The sequence below is a fragment of the Wolffia australiana genome, chromosome 6, assembly GCF_029677425.1.
Source record: "Wolffia australiana isolate 7733 chromosome 6, ASM2967742v1".
Taxonomy (NCBI): Eukaryota; Viridiplantae; Streptophyta; class Magnoliopsida; order Alismatales; family Araceae; genus Wolffia; species Wolffia australiana.
The window spans coordinates 19,660,001-19,676,191 of NC_135840.1; the positions used below are offsets into that span (position 1 = coordinate 19,660,001).

The following is a 16,191-nucleotide window of genomic DNA, read 5'->3' on the forward strand; positions in this document are numbered from 1 at the left end:
AAATATTCAATGACGTTGACAAGCGTTCAGCCCTAAGTACAGCGCTGGAGATGATGACAATAATGATGTAGGAGATAAAATTGGATATGATGATAACAATGTCAGAAAGAGGGCAAGTACAATGTACCTATCATTCAGCTTATCTCGCCTCATTTTCTCCCTGCAGGCTTTAGAACTCGGCATGCTAGTGGACTCTGGCCTTGCCCTGGTAACATCATCCCATATCATGGAGAGAAAAGACCCACGAGAGGCCACCAAGGCCCACCAAACCAATAAAAATATATCATAAAAGATAAAAAGAAATCCACCTCTTCCGGATAGGGCCTTCTTTTGAGCCATCAGAATCAAGGGAGCCATCAAACCCAATACTGTAGGAGAAGAAACAAGAGAACCAACGTAGCAGATAATTTAGCTGCAAATAAATGTGTACAAGAAAGTGCACAAAAAAATTGACGACAATACATTAAATTAAGAGGGAGTGTGTTAATTTTGACCAAAGAGCTTAGAGGAATTCTATCAAAAACTTCTCAAAGGAAGCGAGAGACAAGAGAAAAGGTGTGGGGTGCCAAACAAGCAACAAGATCAAGTCTGTATGCTAACATTCAGCAACTTTCTGTATTTATGATCACTTTGATGTAGATTTTTTTTAAAGAATTGGAGGGAAGATCACCCAAAAATGGTGATCAACCCAGGTATATTGATATATGATCATGGTCATTACATGACCGATCATCATGGTCCCTTAATCGACCTTCACCCCTCCTCTGCCCATTAGGAGCCACAACCCTCCACAATCTTTCCCTTAAACACAATATCATCCCGGTGCAGCCATATTGCCCAAAGTACCCTGAGTAGTCTTCCCACCCAGACCATCCACCGCACGTGCCTCCCAAGAGTGAGCACCAAAGTGCCTCATTGGAGGTCACATTCTCCCCAATGAAATGTTGTGATCTCCACACCGCACGGGCGAATGGACATTCAAAGAACAGGTGTGAGCAGTCTTCATCGCCTATTGCACACTACCATTGTGTCCAGTAGTGTGCAATTACGTAAGACTCTTGTCATCAGTCATCTTCTAAGGAGCACCCATCCAAAGATCCTAATTTTTAATGGGACCTGCTTCAATAACCGACGAAGTAGTAATAATGCGGTCTTCCTCTGTCATATCTCCCCTGATCATTTTGTATGCCTCTCGAACTGAAAATGACCCGCTGTTCCCTGTCCAGCCGTCTCGTGTTACGTTTGTGGTCTCAGATGTGAGATAGCTTGTTGCATTTGTAGGAAATCCTCCATACCTTGATACCACAGAGCGCCCTTGACAATTGGGTTCCATGCGGCATCCCAACAATCTTGCACCAGGGCTTGGGGGCTCCTTGCTAACGCAAAGAGTCAAGGAAAAGCCTTCCTCACCCTGCCTCTGGCCAACCAATCGTCAGTTTAATAGTGGAACCTAGCGCCATCCCCCAAATGGGGTATAAAAAGCTGCTGAATTATTTAGAAGATTTATCTCCATCCTTGCCAAAAAGTGGGTGTCCCTCTGATTGGGTTCAACCACTCCTCCCAGCTCAACTCCAGACTGTAACCATCTCTCAAAACCTTCATGACCAAGTCCTCCCCCAACCTCATGATCTGACCCCCCATTTTACCAGCATTGCGTATTCATGTCTTGTAGATGCAGAACTCCTAACCCTCCTTTCCCATCGGACGGTAAACCACCTCCCACAATACCACAGCCGGTCCACCACTACACCCTAGTCCAGGGCCTTGCCACAAGATGTGCCTCATTAAGGATTCTAGGTGCTGTCCGACCCCTTTAGGCATCTTGACAACAGATGGATAGAACATCAGTACTGTGGAGAGCAGCGATCTCAACAATACCAGTCAGCCAGCTCTTTATAAGACTCGACTTTGGCAGCCCTCTAATTGCTTCTCCACCTTGATCACTGGTGCCCTTTCCTTGATCCACATCCTCCTCCTCATTGTCAAGGACAATCCCAGATATCGCATAGGACGTGCCCCAACGGTTGTCCCACAAGCCTCCGAACACTGAACCTCTTTTTTCTGCGAAAGGCCAAACCCCACAAACGCAGATTTGCAACGATTGATCTGCAGACTCGAGAAATCAGTGACAACATCTACGAGCCTTGACAGCTTGCGAGCTTCCTCCCCTGAATCTTTCATGAAGAAAGTGGTGTCATCTGCATATTGAAGGAGTGGAATGTTCAGCATGCCACGAGCGCAAACATTAGCAGTACAGGTAGCCAAAGCGTCTACTTCCAGGACAAATGCAATGGCGCCAAGGGCCAACCCTGTCTGCGTCCCCTTTGGAGATGGATCAAACTGCATTCTGGATTGCCGTTCACTAGCACCAAAAAAGAGTGGAAAGTCACGCATCTCAAACCCCATTTCACCCACTCTATTGGGAAGTCTCTCTTTATCATTGAGACCCACAGAAAGTCCCAGTTTAGGGAGTCGTATGCATTGTCAAAGCTAACATTCCACATGAAGCCTTTGTCGTAGGTTCTAGGCACAATGCTTCCAGAAAGGCTCATTCATTAATCCTCAGGAGCAGTTTACCACAATCGGAGATGACTTCAAAGGTTTCTGCCTGCCATGATCTGCAACTAAGATTTTTTCTAGAGTTCAGATGCAAGGAAACAGGCATACCAACGAGATGGTAGATCATAAATGGATGGAAATAGACGAAAGGAACACCAATATCTTTTATGATGCCTTCACATAGGAAGGCGTGGAATTCGTTCTACAAAAGAGGGCAAATAACAAAATAATAAATTGAATCCTGCAAGATGAAGTATTTGTCATTCAAAACATATTGTATGGGTCGCTGCTGTCTAATAAAAACCATGAAGATAAAATTGTCCAAAATACGATCCGCATCAGTCAAGCACAGCATTGCCATGATACTTGCAAAGATGAATCACCAAACTCATCAAGCTTGAGCACAAGGATCCACGATACACCACCATCTTTTTTCTAAAACCTCGCCCTACTTGTACTGTTTATCCGTTACTAGAAGAGATGAAAATTGGGACTCGAAGAAACCAACTGAAATGTCGCCATCCAGAAAACGTAAGAGATTTAGAAAAAGAAGAAAACTTGTACGGTATCGATTGGAGAATTCTTGATCGACGCTTATGTCGCAAAGATATGGTAATGCAGTCAACAAAACCGGTTTACCCACAAGACAAAAAGCTATAAAAATGATACTTCGACAACTTATTTGGAAGTAATGCAAGAAAGATCGACGATTTTCCCTTTTCCATGACGACCCAGTAGGCAATTCTGCAGCCCAAAACCGCCTGATCGTTCTCCAGCCATATCTCCGGCGAAAATCACGTTAAAAACCTTATTTTACAGACAAAACAACAGATACAGAAGACCAAACCAGACGAAAATTGAAACCCATGTCCAGTTCTAAGTACCTAGCATTGGATCCCCCGTTGAACCCTTGCGCAGGCCAGAAGAAACCCCCTCCCGAGTCCACAAATTCTCCACCTTCGGCGGGGATGTCTTCAATCAAGTGACAATCAAACAACCAACCCGGATTATCCGCCGTGCCCATCCCCGATCCCGCCACGAGGAATCGCCGAGCAGTCTCCGGCGACAGCCCTAGCCTTTCCTTACCCTGATTGTTGATTCTTGATGAGGAAGGAGAAAGCGGTTGAAAAGGAAGCGTGTGGTGCTCATGAAGCTGATTAATAGAAAGTTTATATGTGCATATAAACTTTGGGTTATTTCAGGGCGGTGAAAGGTGGGTTAAGTTCACCGGCGGTGATCGTAGTTGGATCTTCCTCCCATTGAATGATGCTTGATTGATTTGGAGTTCGAACCCGGGGAGAGGGTTTATTTGTGGATTTGCCCTTGTGTGGGGAGGTGGGTCGTGGCCTTGGAGAGCACCACGTATTATATTGGTTTGTTTACGTGGTGGGGGGCAGGTCTCTCTCTCTCTGTCCGTCTTCCTCTCTGTCTCTTCTCTTCTCCTTTCTCTCCTCTCCTCTCCTCTCATCTCCTCTCTCTCCTCTCTCTCCTCTCTCTCCTCTCTCTCCTCTCTCTCCTCTCTCTCCTCTCTCTCCTCTCCTCTCTCTCCTCTCTCTCCTCTCTCTCCTCTCTCTCCTCTCTCTCCTCTCTCTCCTCTCTCTCCTCTCTCTCCTCTCTCTCCTCTCTCTCCTCTCTCTCCTCTCTCTCCTCTCTCTCCTCTCCTCTCTCATCTCTCTCTCCTCTCTCTCCTCTCCTCTCTCATCTCTCTCTCCTCTCTCCTCCCCTCTCTCTCCTCTCCTCTCTCATCTCTCTCTCCTCTCCTCTCTCATCTCTCTCTCCTCTCCTCTCTCATCTCTCTCTCCTCCCCTCTCTCATCTCTCTCTCTCTCCCTTCCTCCTCTCTCTCCTCCCCTCTCTTATCTCTCTCTCCTTTCCTCTCTCATCTCTCTCCTCCCCTCTCTTATCTCTCTCCCCTCCCCTCTCTCATCTCTCTCCTCCCCTCTCTTATCTCTCTCTCCCCCCCTCCCTCTCCTCTCTCTCCTCTGTCTCTTCTCTCTCCTCTCTCTCCTCACCTCTCTCATCTCTCTCTCATCACTCTTCCTCTATCTCTCTCTCTCATCACTCTCTATCTCTATTTCTCTCTAGCTCCCCTCACTCTCATTTATCATCTCCTTTCTCCTCGCCCTATCTCTCTTTTGTCATCTCTCTCAGATGTATCATTTCTCTCTCTTCCTACCTGTCTGACTTATCCACTCTCTCATTAGTCCTTTCTCCTCTCTCTCCTCCCCTCTCTCATCACTCTTCCTCGGTCTCTCTCTCATCACTCTCTATCTTCTCTCTCATTCTCCGATCTCTCATTCTCTCTCATTTGTCCTCTTTCTTTAGTTTCTCCACTCTCTTCTCTCTCCTCCTCCTATCTCTCTCATTTGTCCTCCTCTAGTTTCTCCACTCTCTCTTCTCTCTCCTCCTCCTATCTCTCTCGTCTGTCCTCTTTCTCTAGTTTCTCCTCTCTCTTTTATCTCTTCCTATCTCTCTCATTTGTCATCTATCTTTTGTTTCTCCTCTTACATATATTTAGTGCAATATATGTATAAGCCATCATCTGCACGAGACACTCGAACGACTTAGAGTATGGTTTATCGTCAAACCCTAATCCGTCATTCGAGTAGTACTGATGTGTAACGGGGATCATTGGAGAACGCCTTCTCCAATATCCTCACTACCCTGGCTAGGGATTTTTCTACATCGTCTTCCTTGAGTCAATCTCCTCTTATACCGAGGGCGGATAATCCGATCTTGACCACTCAATCATCTCCGTAAGCTTATTACTACATTCGATTTATAACTTATTTGAATCCCATGATTAGAGGCACGAAAGTCATAGTCAAAATGTAGTCATCCACTCACGAGATGTCCTTGGTGTCTCAAGTCAGTGGATCACTTATACAACCGTGACTTGAATCAACCTAATTGACGTTTAGGTATAATACCATTCAGGGATTTGAACGTATCAATTCAGTGAACTCTTTCTCGAAAGAGCACCCACTATCTGTCCTTAGTGTCGCCACACTAATAGCCACAAGATCAGCCATAGCTATCATATAAGTAGGATCAGCTAGTGCTATTCTATCTGGATAATTCGATGTTCGTCTAGACTATCCATCGAATCGGAATATTTAGAATACATGTTCAAAGACTAGTGATCAATGTATTATGATCTCATCATAATTCACTAAGTCATTGCATGTATTCATGGACTTCATTATAATCATCACACGGAATAATAATGAACGTAAATAATTTTATTCAATGGACTTAAATATACATGGTAGTGTGATTGGCTTGACGGCCACATAATATCCATCACAATCTGAGTATGTAGAACTTGGAATCATGGTTTTTGGTGTAGGGTAATTCAAGATTCAAATGAAAGAACGCCAGATGGAATAGATTCTAACATCATTGACTTGGTGATAAGTTTAACATCTTTAAAATAATTGTATATTTATTTTGAGATGTTTTCAACTTATGAATAGTTTCTAACATCCATAAAAATACATATTACTTGGAAATTGTATCTTTTGGTTGAGTTTTGAAAGTGTAACAGGGCCTTGAACTTGAACGTGGAGAAATCAGATGGTTGACCAAGACATTGAAAGATTGACCTATAGAGATTTATTTTATTTTATTGGGAATATTTGTCTATGATAACAATCGTTTGTAATCAGGTTACAAAAACGTTCCAGGTGGAATCATCTCATTATATGTAGGAATGAAGAAGATATTTCAGTTTTAAGCACCAAAGGTCAAACATAAATTAACAAAATTTCATCCAAAGAGAAATTTTGAGGAGAAGAGGAATCGAGGAAAGAAGAACCACAAATAGGGAGGTATTTCTCTAGGAAAGTCATAATTACTTTTGAAAATTTTATCTCTGATGCAATCAAATTTTTATCTAAGAATATTCCTACTGAAATATATGAAATTAGGCATTGTTTTGAATACTACTTTGAGTGATTATATGCTCGGAAAAAATACATATTGTTCAGAAATATATTTTTCTTGCTAGTGGTCAATGAGGTTAAAACTACGGGGGGCGTAAGGAAGATTTGGCGGCCAAGTTGAAGTAGGTCAACCAACGTCATTCCCTGAAAGACTTTGGGGGTTGAGGACAACAAAGCTTTGTTGACATTTTCCTTTTTTTCATCCTTTTTATGCCTTATTTCCGAGTGATTTGGTTGGGGGTATTCACATAAACATGTCTAAAGCACATCATCACCTCGGAATGGATACCTTTGAACAGCATAAAGGATTAGCCTAAGTTGTCTAGAAAAATATTGTGTATCCCATTTCCTCTACCTCATTTCCGAGGTAGAAAAATCCTTGGTTAATTAAAAATGAAAAAACTAAATAGCTAGGGAACCTAATTCACCTACTGTCTTAATTTATTACTTAGCCACTAAAACTAACAATGAAAAATGAAATCTTAGATGTTCAGGTGTTGATTACAAAGAAAAAAATTATTGATAAAAATGGGGTTGAAAAACGTCTAAAGATATTTATCTTTAGTGTTTCCAATAATCATAAAATTTATAATAAAAAATTTACATTCCAATCATATCAATGCATTTTTCATTTTTATCATGTCAGCATGACTACTACTATACTAACCTATGGGAATGCTCATCTCGGTAAAAAAATTTGTCATGCACCATCTAGAGTTCCATTCTGATTTAAGTACATGTCCTTAAATATTATCAAGAGATTCCTGATACCTACTTTTAAACGTCATTAATTTCACATAATAAATGCACATGTCCAAATCATTCTCAATGCCATGAGTATTCTAGAAACTATTAGATTCAGAATAAATGATGTTAATCAATGATGAAACATTCTTCAAGAAATTAAATAAACATTCAGACTTTATCTTCCCTCCGTACAATTTGAAATAAACATAGATGTTAATCTTTGCTCTTATGTTTTTCTTTTCTCTTCTAACTCTAAATAACTTTTATGACTAAAAAGAGAGAGATATTATTGGTGCTTAATAGTAGCTCTTTTGGTCTCCAGTTCCCAGAGTAATAAAAATTCTCCCATACAACTGACAGATGTGCATAAGTTAGCTTAACTGATCAAAAGAGCTACTATTATGCACATGTCCAACACAAGTGTAAATGTTCACTGCTCTTAATCTTAGTAAGGACTTACATTCTGCTCAAGTTTAGCAATTTAGAGATTCAGACCAAGATCAAAAAGAATAATCAAGATTTCACTAACACAATCCACATCACACTGGAAATAAAATATGATGCAGTAAAAAAGTACCAAATACAGTTGATCCAGGCTGGTCCTCCTCTCTGTCTTGTAGCTGTGAAAGATCCCCTTCCAGAATGACCTCTTCATCTCAAATTTCAGCTTTTATACTTAGGTTAAATGGTTAAAGTTACCATTTTACCCCCAATAAGTAATCAAATTTATCCATCAATATAGAATTGACCTGAATGATCCAACCATACATATAGAAAGAGGAGGTCTAGATGAGAAAATCCATAAAAATGCGGCCTCAATCTGACTTCAGGATCAAAAGTTATTAATAAATGAAAATTGAACAATCTGAGATGTTAGATCAATTTTCATTTATTTAATTTAATTTTTTTATACACGCAATCGTTTGTCGATCATTGATTGGCTGGAGCATTTTAAAATTCCTTTGGCACCTCCTCTCTTGGTGCGCCACGTACCCCCTGCTAGAAATAAGAGAAGAGAAAAAACACATGCAATAAATTTGAAACACATTTACACTTGTGTTGCTACTAGCGCCTCCCAATCTGAGTTTTCCATGTCACCCCCCTGTGCACGCGCTTTGTAAAAGTGGCACGGGTAGTGCGCTTACCGCCAAGGAGAGAGATTTCTTCTCATGTATTCAATCCGTCGGATTTGTTTCCGACGGACAAGATCGCGCTACATGTCCCCGCAAGATTCAGGCCTTGGAAATTTGCGCAAAAGTCCCTGATTAATACATGCACTCGAATTGATGCCGCCAAAATTATTTATGTATAGACCCCTCCACTTTTTCTAACCTCCGTATTTCCTTAAAAACTATAGAAAAATCGTAGAAATATTCTGATTAATTCAATAAAACCCTAGAATTATTTTTATTTGAATTTTACGCCTGCAACGCACAACTGAGAACTGTTTTAAAGGCATATTTGCAAACATAATTTCAGAAAAATCCTTTTGACTTTAGAAATTGCTTTAAAACTACTATTTTTCCTTATACATATATACTTTTTCTATTCAAAATTTCATTTATTTCTCAAATAAATTCCCAAAAAAGTGATAAAATCCTAGAAAATTCTGTAATTCATCCCCACATTAATTACCATTAAAATTAATTTTTAAACATGCCATTTTCCTTTAAATATAATTGTTCCAATATTTAATAAATTCCATAAAGTTCATAAATTAACAGAAATTATGGGGAAACCAGAAATTACTTGGAAATTTTAATTAACATGAAAATATATGATAATAACCCTATTTTAAACTCTTTAAAAGCATATAATTGGCCTAATTACTTGAAGTAAAGACCAATTTTAAGTTGTTATCAGGGATCATAGCAACATGGCTCACGGCTGGAAAGCAAGTAATCCTGATCCTCCAAATTCTTTGAATTAAATCCAAAGGCAATGGAGAGTGAGGGCACCCCTGTCATTTTCTACCCTGCTGTACCCCAGTCATTTTCGAAAGCATTATGCAACAGATTTTTTTCATGAATCATTTCTCTGTGATATTTTAGGAGATAGGGTTTAATTTTGAAAATTTTGTCAATAAAAAGCAGATTTAATTCTATTTTCAATTCTTTTCTCTAGATAAGTATTCTAGAAGATAGAAGATATGTGAAAACACCACAAACTGTGTTCAAACTATAAATCTATAGCTAGGTGTCACGTGGCCAAATCCGAAGCTAATAATAATGCTTGGATTGAATGTGTGCATTCCGCAATGCTTGGGCAGGAACGTTGAGCATCCTTCATTTGTACAGCAGAAGTCTCTTTGGAATGCTTATGATTTCTTGGGGGTTAAGGAGAGAAGAACAACTAGGCCCTCATTAGAATATCAGGGCACTTTGTTATAATGAATAGAACTACATAGGAGGTCCTAGCCATTACATGGGCCACAAAGCGAATAAAAAATATGGAGATGGGGCACAGCTCACGCCGCCAAGTGGTGGTTCTCGAATGCCTTGAGGCCCACAAGCCCACGCGCCTGACTATGGGCACCGCTGCTACAAGCATGTCTCAGCATGGGAAGCACGCGCCCGTGGGCCATGGCCCTCAACACATCTGCATGTTGATCGTACCACATACCTCAACGTTTACCTGCAGCACCCTTGTGTTGGAGCCTAGCCTTGACACTTCACGTGCCTCCAATACACATGCTGACACATGCACTACTATAGTCCACATTGGCGCAGTCGTACTTGGCACCCCAAGTACCACAACGACACTCTCCGTACCGACAACCACCTTGACGCTCTATGCACCTTGCGTTAGTCTCCTTGTGGGATATGGCCCCATCCTTGCGTGGGAAGTACCCACAGACTGTGACGGAAGTAGTGGCGGCTTGCGTACACAGCCTGTGAGGCTCATGTAACATGCAGCCCATGTGGTATGCATGCACAGCCTGCCTGATCCATTGTGCATGCACACAGCAAGCATGAGTACCATATGGGCATTTTCTTCAAAGATCAGGGATGGACATCCCCACCCACGATGTGTGTAGTGTCGACACGATGAACTCATATTCCTATCCCGAGTCCAAGTATGCGAACACATCCTACAAAGTTTTCTTAGAGGCATATGCTCAAGAATGATGCCTACTTTGTATCCGTACAGTTGGTTACATCCTTTTTAAGGTGGTGTGCATTACTATTGCCAACTACTACCGGCTAAAGCCACATGTAGTGGCTGATCATGCCATCTGAAACAATTTTCCCAAGTAATATGTCATAAAAATATTTGTTTTGAACAACACTAAGTTCAAGCCCCTTTTTTAAATGGATCAGCATGTATCAGATTAGTCATGTTAACTGAACTCATATTCTAAATTGAACGGTGTGAACCTAATGAAAAGATAATTGTTATGTTTTAGTTATTTTTTTTTTTATTCATTCTTAGAATATCCCTGTTTTTTAAAACTAATTTAAATCAAGACATTCCCATTGAATTTAATAAATATTTATTTAAAGAGTTTAATTTCAAATAGCTTGATGTTATTTTCATATTATTAATAGTTATTTTATTTTTAAATTAATATATAAACATATAATGTGAAAATATATTTGAACAAAAAAAATTTCTTGCTATTTATAATTTTACTCTATACAGCATATCTTTCTCCATTTCTGGTTTATCAACTGGTCCATCGCTGGGAAGCAGCTGCCATTGAGGTTGTGAATCTATTTTTTATTCATTTGAATATGTTTTAATGCATAATTCCTTAGAGGAGAAATTAATGAGTATATTTATTTATTGAAACCTTTGGTTATTTACCCATCTTTGAATAGTATTAAAGTAGTTATGGATAAATACTCGCTACAGATCCCGCGATAATATTTTGGTTCTATTGATGCACATTTTGAGTTTCATGCTTCTTCTTAAAATTTGTGTCATGGAAGAAACCAATACTTTTCCCACAAAAATTTATGAGGATAAGCCTATTCTGATAATCAATTACATAATTCTTCTAAAGTGGTTGATTTAGATGTGGATACGAAGATGGAGGATACCAAGATATGGGAGAGGTTAATGTACTTTTTACTGACCATTTTCTGGTCAATGCTAATTGAGAACTAGGGGAAATCACAGGAGAAAAAAATTTGGTGTGAATCTAGGCTTATTTTTTCTGTAAAGACTATTTCACTCCCACTTCTGACGCAGCCTTAGTACATGAACGATGTAGGAACACGACTTGAGTCCACAAGCCTTGCTCTACTTGAAGGAGCTAAGTCCTAAATCCACAGAACTAGCATCTCCAAACCTTGAGTCCACAAGGGGTTGTACTTGAATCCACAAGCACACAAGCACTCTCCAACAAAGAGAACACTCAGACGGGAGAAACAACAGTTTCAACAAGACAATAGATTTCATTATCCCTCATTTAGGGGTACATGGGGGCCTTAAATAGGCCACAAGAAGTGCAGGGTCGTCCATAATGACTGTACCCATGACAAGACAAGTCAAAGCATTGAGAAAAACAAATCTGACAAGCTAAAACAGAGGATAAGCAGCCTGACAGGCCTGAGCAGAGATATCCTACAGATTATGGGGCCTGTAGAAGCTGTCAGGAGATATTTGTGTGGCTCAAGAAGATCATGATGGGACAAAACAGAAGATATGCAGATCTGAGAAGTAAGAGCAAAGATCCTAGCAGAAGAAGAATCTGGCAGAGGATTCTGTCAGAAGATCTTGTCGGACAAAATCCTGTCAGAGATAATCATGTCAGAAGATCTTGTCAGGGAAAATCCTATCGAAGGATTTTGAGGGGCTCTAGGTATATTTTTGCAGATCCTGTCAGTTCTAGAAGAATCTCCTTCTTGAGCCACAACTTGCTAATGGGCCTCAAAAAATGGGCTTCTGAGCTACATCAACTTCCAACCTCATGGAAGAAAATGGAAGCAACACTTTCTGCAATGGAGAAAAACCTAAAATCAGAATTTTTATTATTCATATGAGCCTTCTCATGATAAATCACATGCACCTTCCCTAGGTTAATACAATCCAAAGAACCATCTTTCCTTTTATGATTTTTTTGGATGATGAAGTTAAAGGAGAATTGAATGTGCAGAATGTTGTTCTTGTAGAAGAAGTTTAAAAAACCACATATATGTTATCATGTAACTCGTATTCCTATTCCAAGATTATTTTCTTATAAAATTTTTAATTATAATTCAATTAATGAATTACCAATCCTGAATTTTTAAATATGGTTTTCATATAGAAAAATGATACAATATCCTGAATTGTTTTAACTTTGTGTAATCATGCTTGAAAATTAAATATATTTTATGAGTAATGATGATTTTCTCAAGAAGATTGGAAAATATCAAACATTTGAAATCATCACGAAACATTTGTATTTAAATATAAGTATTACATAGTTTTGTAAGGTAGACCCCAGGTTTGTGAAATAGAATATAAAAGTTCAAAAAGTTAAATGTATGTTAATGATAATTAAGTTGAGGAAATTATGTTCACTGGCTGGCATGATGAATTTATTATGCTTAGTTTAATGAAAACTAATTCTCAAAGTGATCTATACATATCAATTTTATTTGTTTATTTTACATGATATCTTTATAAAAGAAAGATATTTATTGCCTTTAGAAATTTAAAATAAAGTTGATTATAACCTGTTAGAAATTTTTCAAAATAAAATAAATTTCCTTTTTATATCATCGGGTGATCACTTTCTCCATCATTGAAGTTTGTATTTGGAGTTAGCTATGTGAACTGATTGAATATTTATGAAGTAGGTCATCACAAATTCTCTACTCCTTTTCTACACACCTTCTAGCTAAGATGAGTATTCCACGTTAAATTTTGATTTTGTAAAACTTATTGTTACCATTGACACAACCATTATATATAGATGAAACGCATTTATGGGTTAAAGTAAATATTAGCAAAATTTATTAGAACTTTAATTCATTAGATGAGTGCCAAACGAGTTGTCATGTTGCGTGGAATTATGATATCTATGACATTATAAAACTCTCATATGAGATGGTTTTGAGTTTTAAAAATATAATATCTAACAATAAAATACCTTGTTTCTTGATCCCATATGAATATATTACTGGTCTCTAATTTGAAAAAAGAAAATAAAAATATAATATGTTCATGTAGATACTGACCATCTCTTACATATATCTTTAAAGCCGCGAAGCAGACTTTCTTTCTAGTTGAATTATCTACGATTTGTATTTTCCTCTTTTCTCAATAACATTTGTTTTCTTTTTTATTTTTGCTTCTTCCCTGTTTCTTTTCTTCACGTTTAGTTGTTTGTGCAGACATATGTTCGAGTCGTAAAGACATGTGCTTGCCAGAAAGTAACAACTAAAAATGAAATAATGCATGAAGAAATAATAATCATAATTTAGGACTCTCTGAAAGTGATGCATGTTGAGATTCCAAACTTGAGAAAGTCAAGGTCTTTGAGGAGAAAAATTGTTGGTACTTCTTCCAGTCCTGAGCACAAAGTTATTTTTTCTTGATTCATCTTTAACCTATAATCAGATCCAATATGTGTATCCCTTTTACCCTTACATAGCACATCTAACACCATCACCATGTGTTATTATTCCTTTCATGAAGAAGTAATGAGGACAATTTTAATAAATATAGTTGCTTAAATTAAAACCTTTAAAAATGGCATTTTTTTAACCAAAGTTCTTGTTTATCAGACCGACCCCCTTTGCATCACGTGGAATATTATCATATTTGATGCAGCCAGGTGCGTGACTTATATCTTAATAAGTGGCATGTTTGTATTTTCTCTAATATGGTGTCTTTATAGATTTTGAACTGGCACATTACATACACCAAAAAAAAATTAATATATTGTCTTTCATTACCTATACACATAGCATCTTGAAATATACAAGACACAATCATCATCTCAATGATTAAATAATATATGTATTTTTTACTCAGTCTATGGACAGAGGGAATATCTCCATCCATGCCCTTCTTCGTCTATGGACCTCTGAGATTGAAGAATCTAATATGGCTGGAGTCCATATGGAGAGCTGATAAGTGGTCCATAGTTTTTATATTATTCCAGATTAATCTGTGATAGCTAGAGATCCAATAGTCTGGTTAGTTAGATAAAAAACCATTTCGCCTAGTTGGGCGGAAGGCTATATCTACTTTTAAAGTCAAATCCCCATTCATATTGGATTAGATTTCTAGTTTTCTACTTAAATTTTACTTCTTTCTTGAACGACTAGATAACTTGCAAATATTAATGTTAAATTAATGTATAACATTATATATATATATATATATATATATATATATATATATATATATATATATATATGTGTGTGTGTGTGTGTATTTTATTGGCCATATTTGAATGTTATCATACATAAATGGACATAAATGACTTTCACTCTGATTTTATGATTGTTACTTTATTTTTTAGTATTTTTTACATGGTATTTAACCTCATTTCATTGAAGAAACATTTTTTATAAAGCCTCAAATACTTGGCTAAATGTTGGTAATGATTTTACTAATTTTTCTGGAACTTTTTCATATTTTTGATAATTTTTTTACCATTATTTACCCAAGAAATGACTTTAGAAATAAAATAATTTATTTTTATGATTTATCTATGATGGCGCACGCCATCTTGACCCATCAAAGATGTCATCCGCGCCACACGCCATCGTCGTTGACTGCCAGGTGAATTATGCTCGTTTATCGTGTTTTGATTTCTTGTTTTCTTTGTTAGTTACGTCTCATGTTTTTGCACTCGTCGAGTTCTTTTTCGTCACATCATGAAGCGTCTGTCGTCTGCATGTGTGTCTTCGTCGTCATGTGGGAGGGGTTCCTTAATCATTTTGGACTCCCCTCCCTTATTTCCCCTCTCTCTTTTTATGCTTTGTTTTTCTTCTTTTTTTTGTTATGGGGGGGGGGGGGGGGGGGTTGTTTAAGGGCCCCCTTTATGGGCCAACACCCCCCCCCCTCTTGTTGTCCTCCTGGGGCCCAATTAACCTCCCCTTACAAAAGGAAGAGGGGCGCCCTAGGAGAAAGACAGACTTGTTTTCTTGAATTGTGTTGAATTTCGTTAAGGGAACAGGTCTCACCCCTTCGACAGAAAGAAAGAAAGAGGGAGAAGGGGGAGAATGAAGGTGCAGAAGGAGCGTGGGGGTTGGAAGGAAGGAGGCAACGAGAAGGGAAGGTGAATACCCTCCCTTAATCGAGATTTTCCTTCCCCGGCATTTTCTCCCATTCCTCAGGGGAAGTACACACCAGCTCACCAATTCATGGCCAAGATTGTTGATGAGAACCAGGAAAGAAGACGGGAATGAAACAAGAGGGAAGAAGAAAGCAGGGAGGCAAGCAACGCCAGCCAATCAAGCACGGCATCACCGTCCTCCTTCTCCCCCCCCCCAAATTTGCATCGGAGCCACTCCAAGATCCACCCAAATCTGTGCACAGCAACTACTCAGGACAGCTGTTGCTTGTCGCTTAGATTCAGAGCCCGTGACCCCCAACGGCCAGTTAATCAACTCGGTGCGACAACTTCTGCATCGCTCAGCCATTTGCAGGAACTCCGAGGGGAAAATTGGACACTTGCCATGAGCTTGCATTACGACTCTTCTACAACAAGCGGGAACGGCGATCTCAACCCATCTAGGGAGCTCAGCTATCAACACCGGCTTCGATCGACCATTACCGCGACGGTCAGATCCTGGCCTACACGGTGGTCCTTGAACTCCCATCAGCTCTTGCTCAGCGTGATCCCATGGGTGTTTACGATTTCGTTCAACACTCTGCTCGTGGTCTGGTGACCATCGTTACTTCTGACAAGAGTGGCCAGTGTCACGACCCTTATCTCGAATAGTGAATTCTTGGTGCCATTAGTATGGAGACACTAAGGATAGATAGTGGGTACT

The 16,191-nt window shown here is 39.0% G+C and overlaps 1 protein-coding gene across 1 annotated transcript in view; it reads right to left on the reverse strand.

Annotated features, from left to right (window-relative positions):
* The window catches only part of LOC144704224 (transcription factor ILR3-like), a 5,612-nt gene extending 1,913 nt beyond the window's left edge, over window positions 1-3,699 (reverse strand). The window contains exons 1-3 of the mRNA XM_078576557.1: window positions 3,444-3,699; window positions 309-368; window positions 128-205 (exon numbers count right to left, since the gene is read on the reverse strand). Coding sequence (XP_078432683.1) covers window positions 128-205; window positions 309-368; window positions 3,444-3,583 — 278 coding nt within the window. The 5' untranslated portion in view covers window positions 3,584-3,699. The remainder of the gene's footprint in view (window positions 1-127; window positions 206-308; window positions 369-3,443) is intronic.
* Between the last annotated feature and the right edge of the window lie 12,492 nt (window positions 3,700-16,191).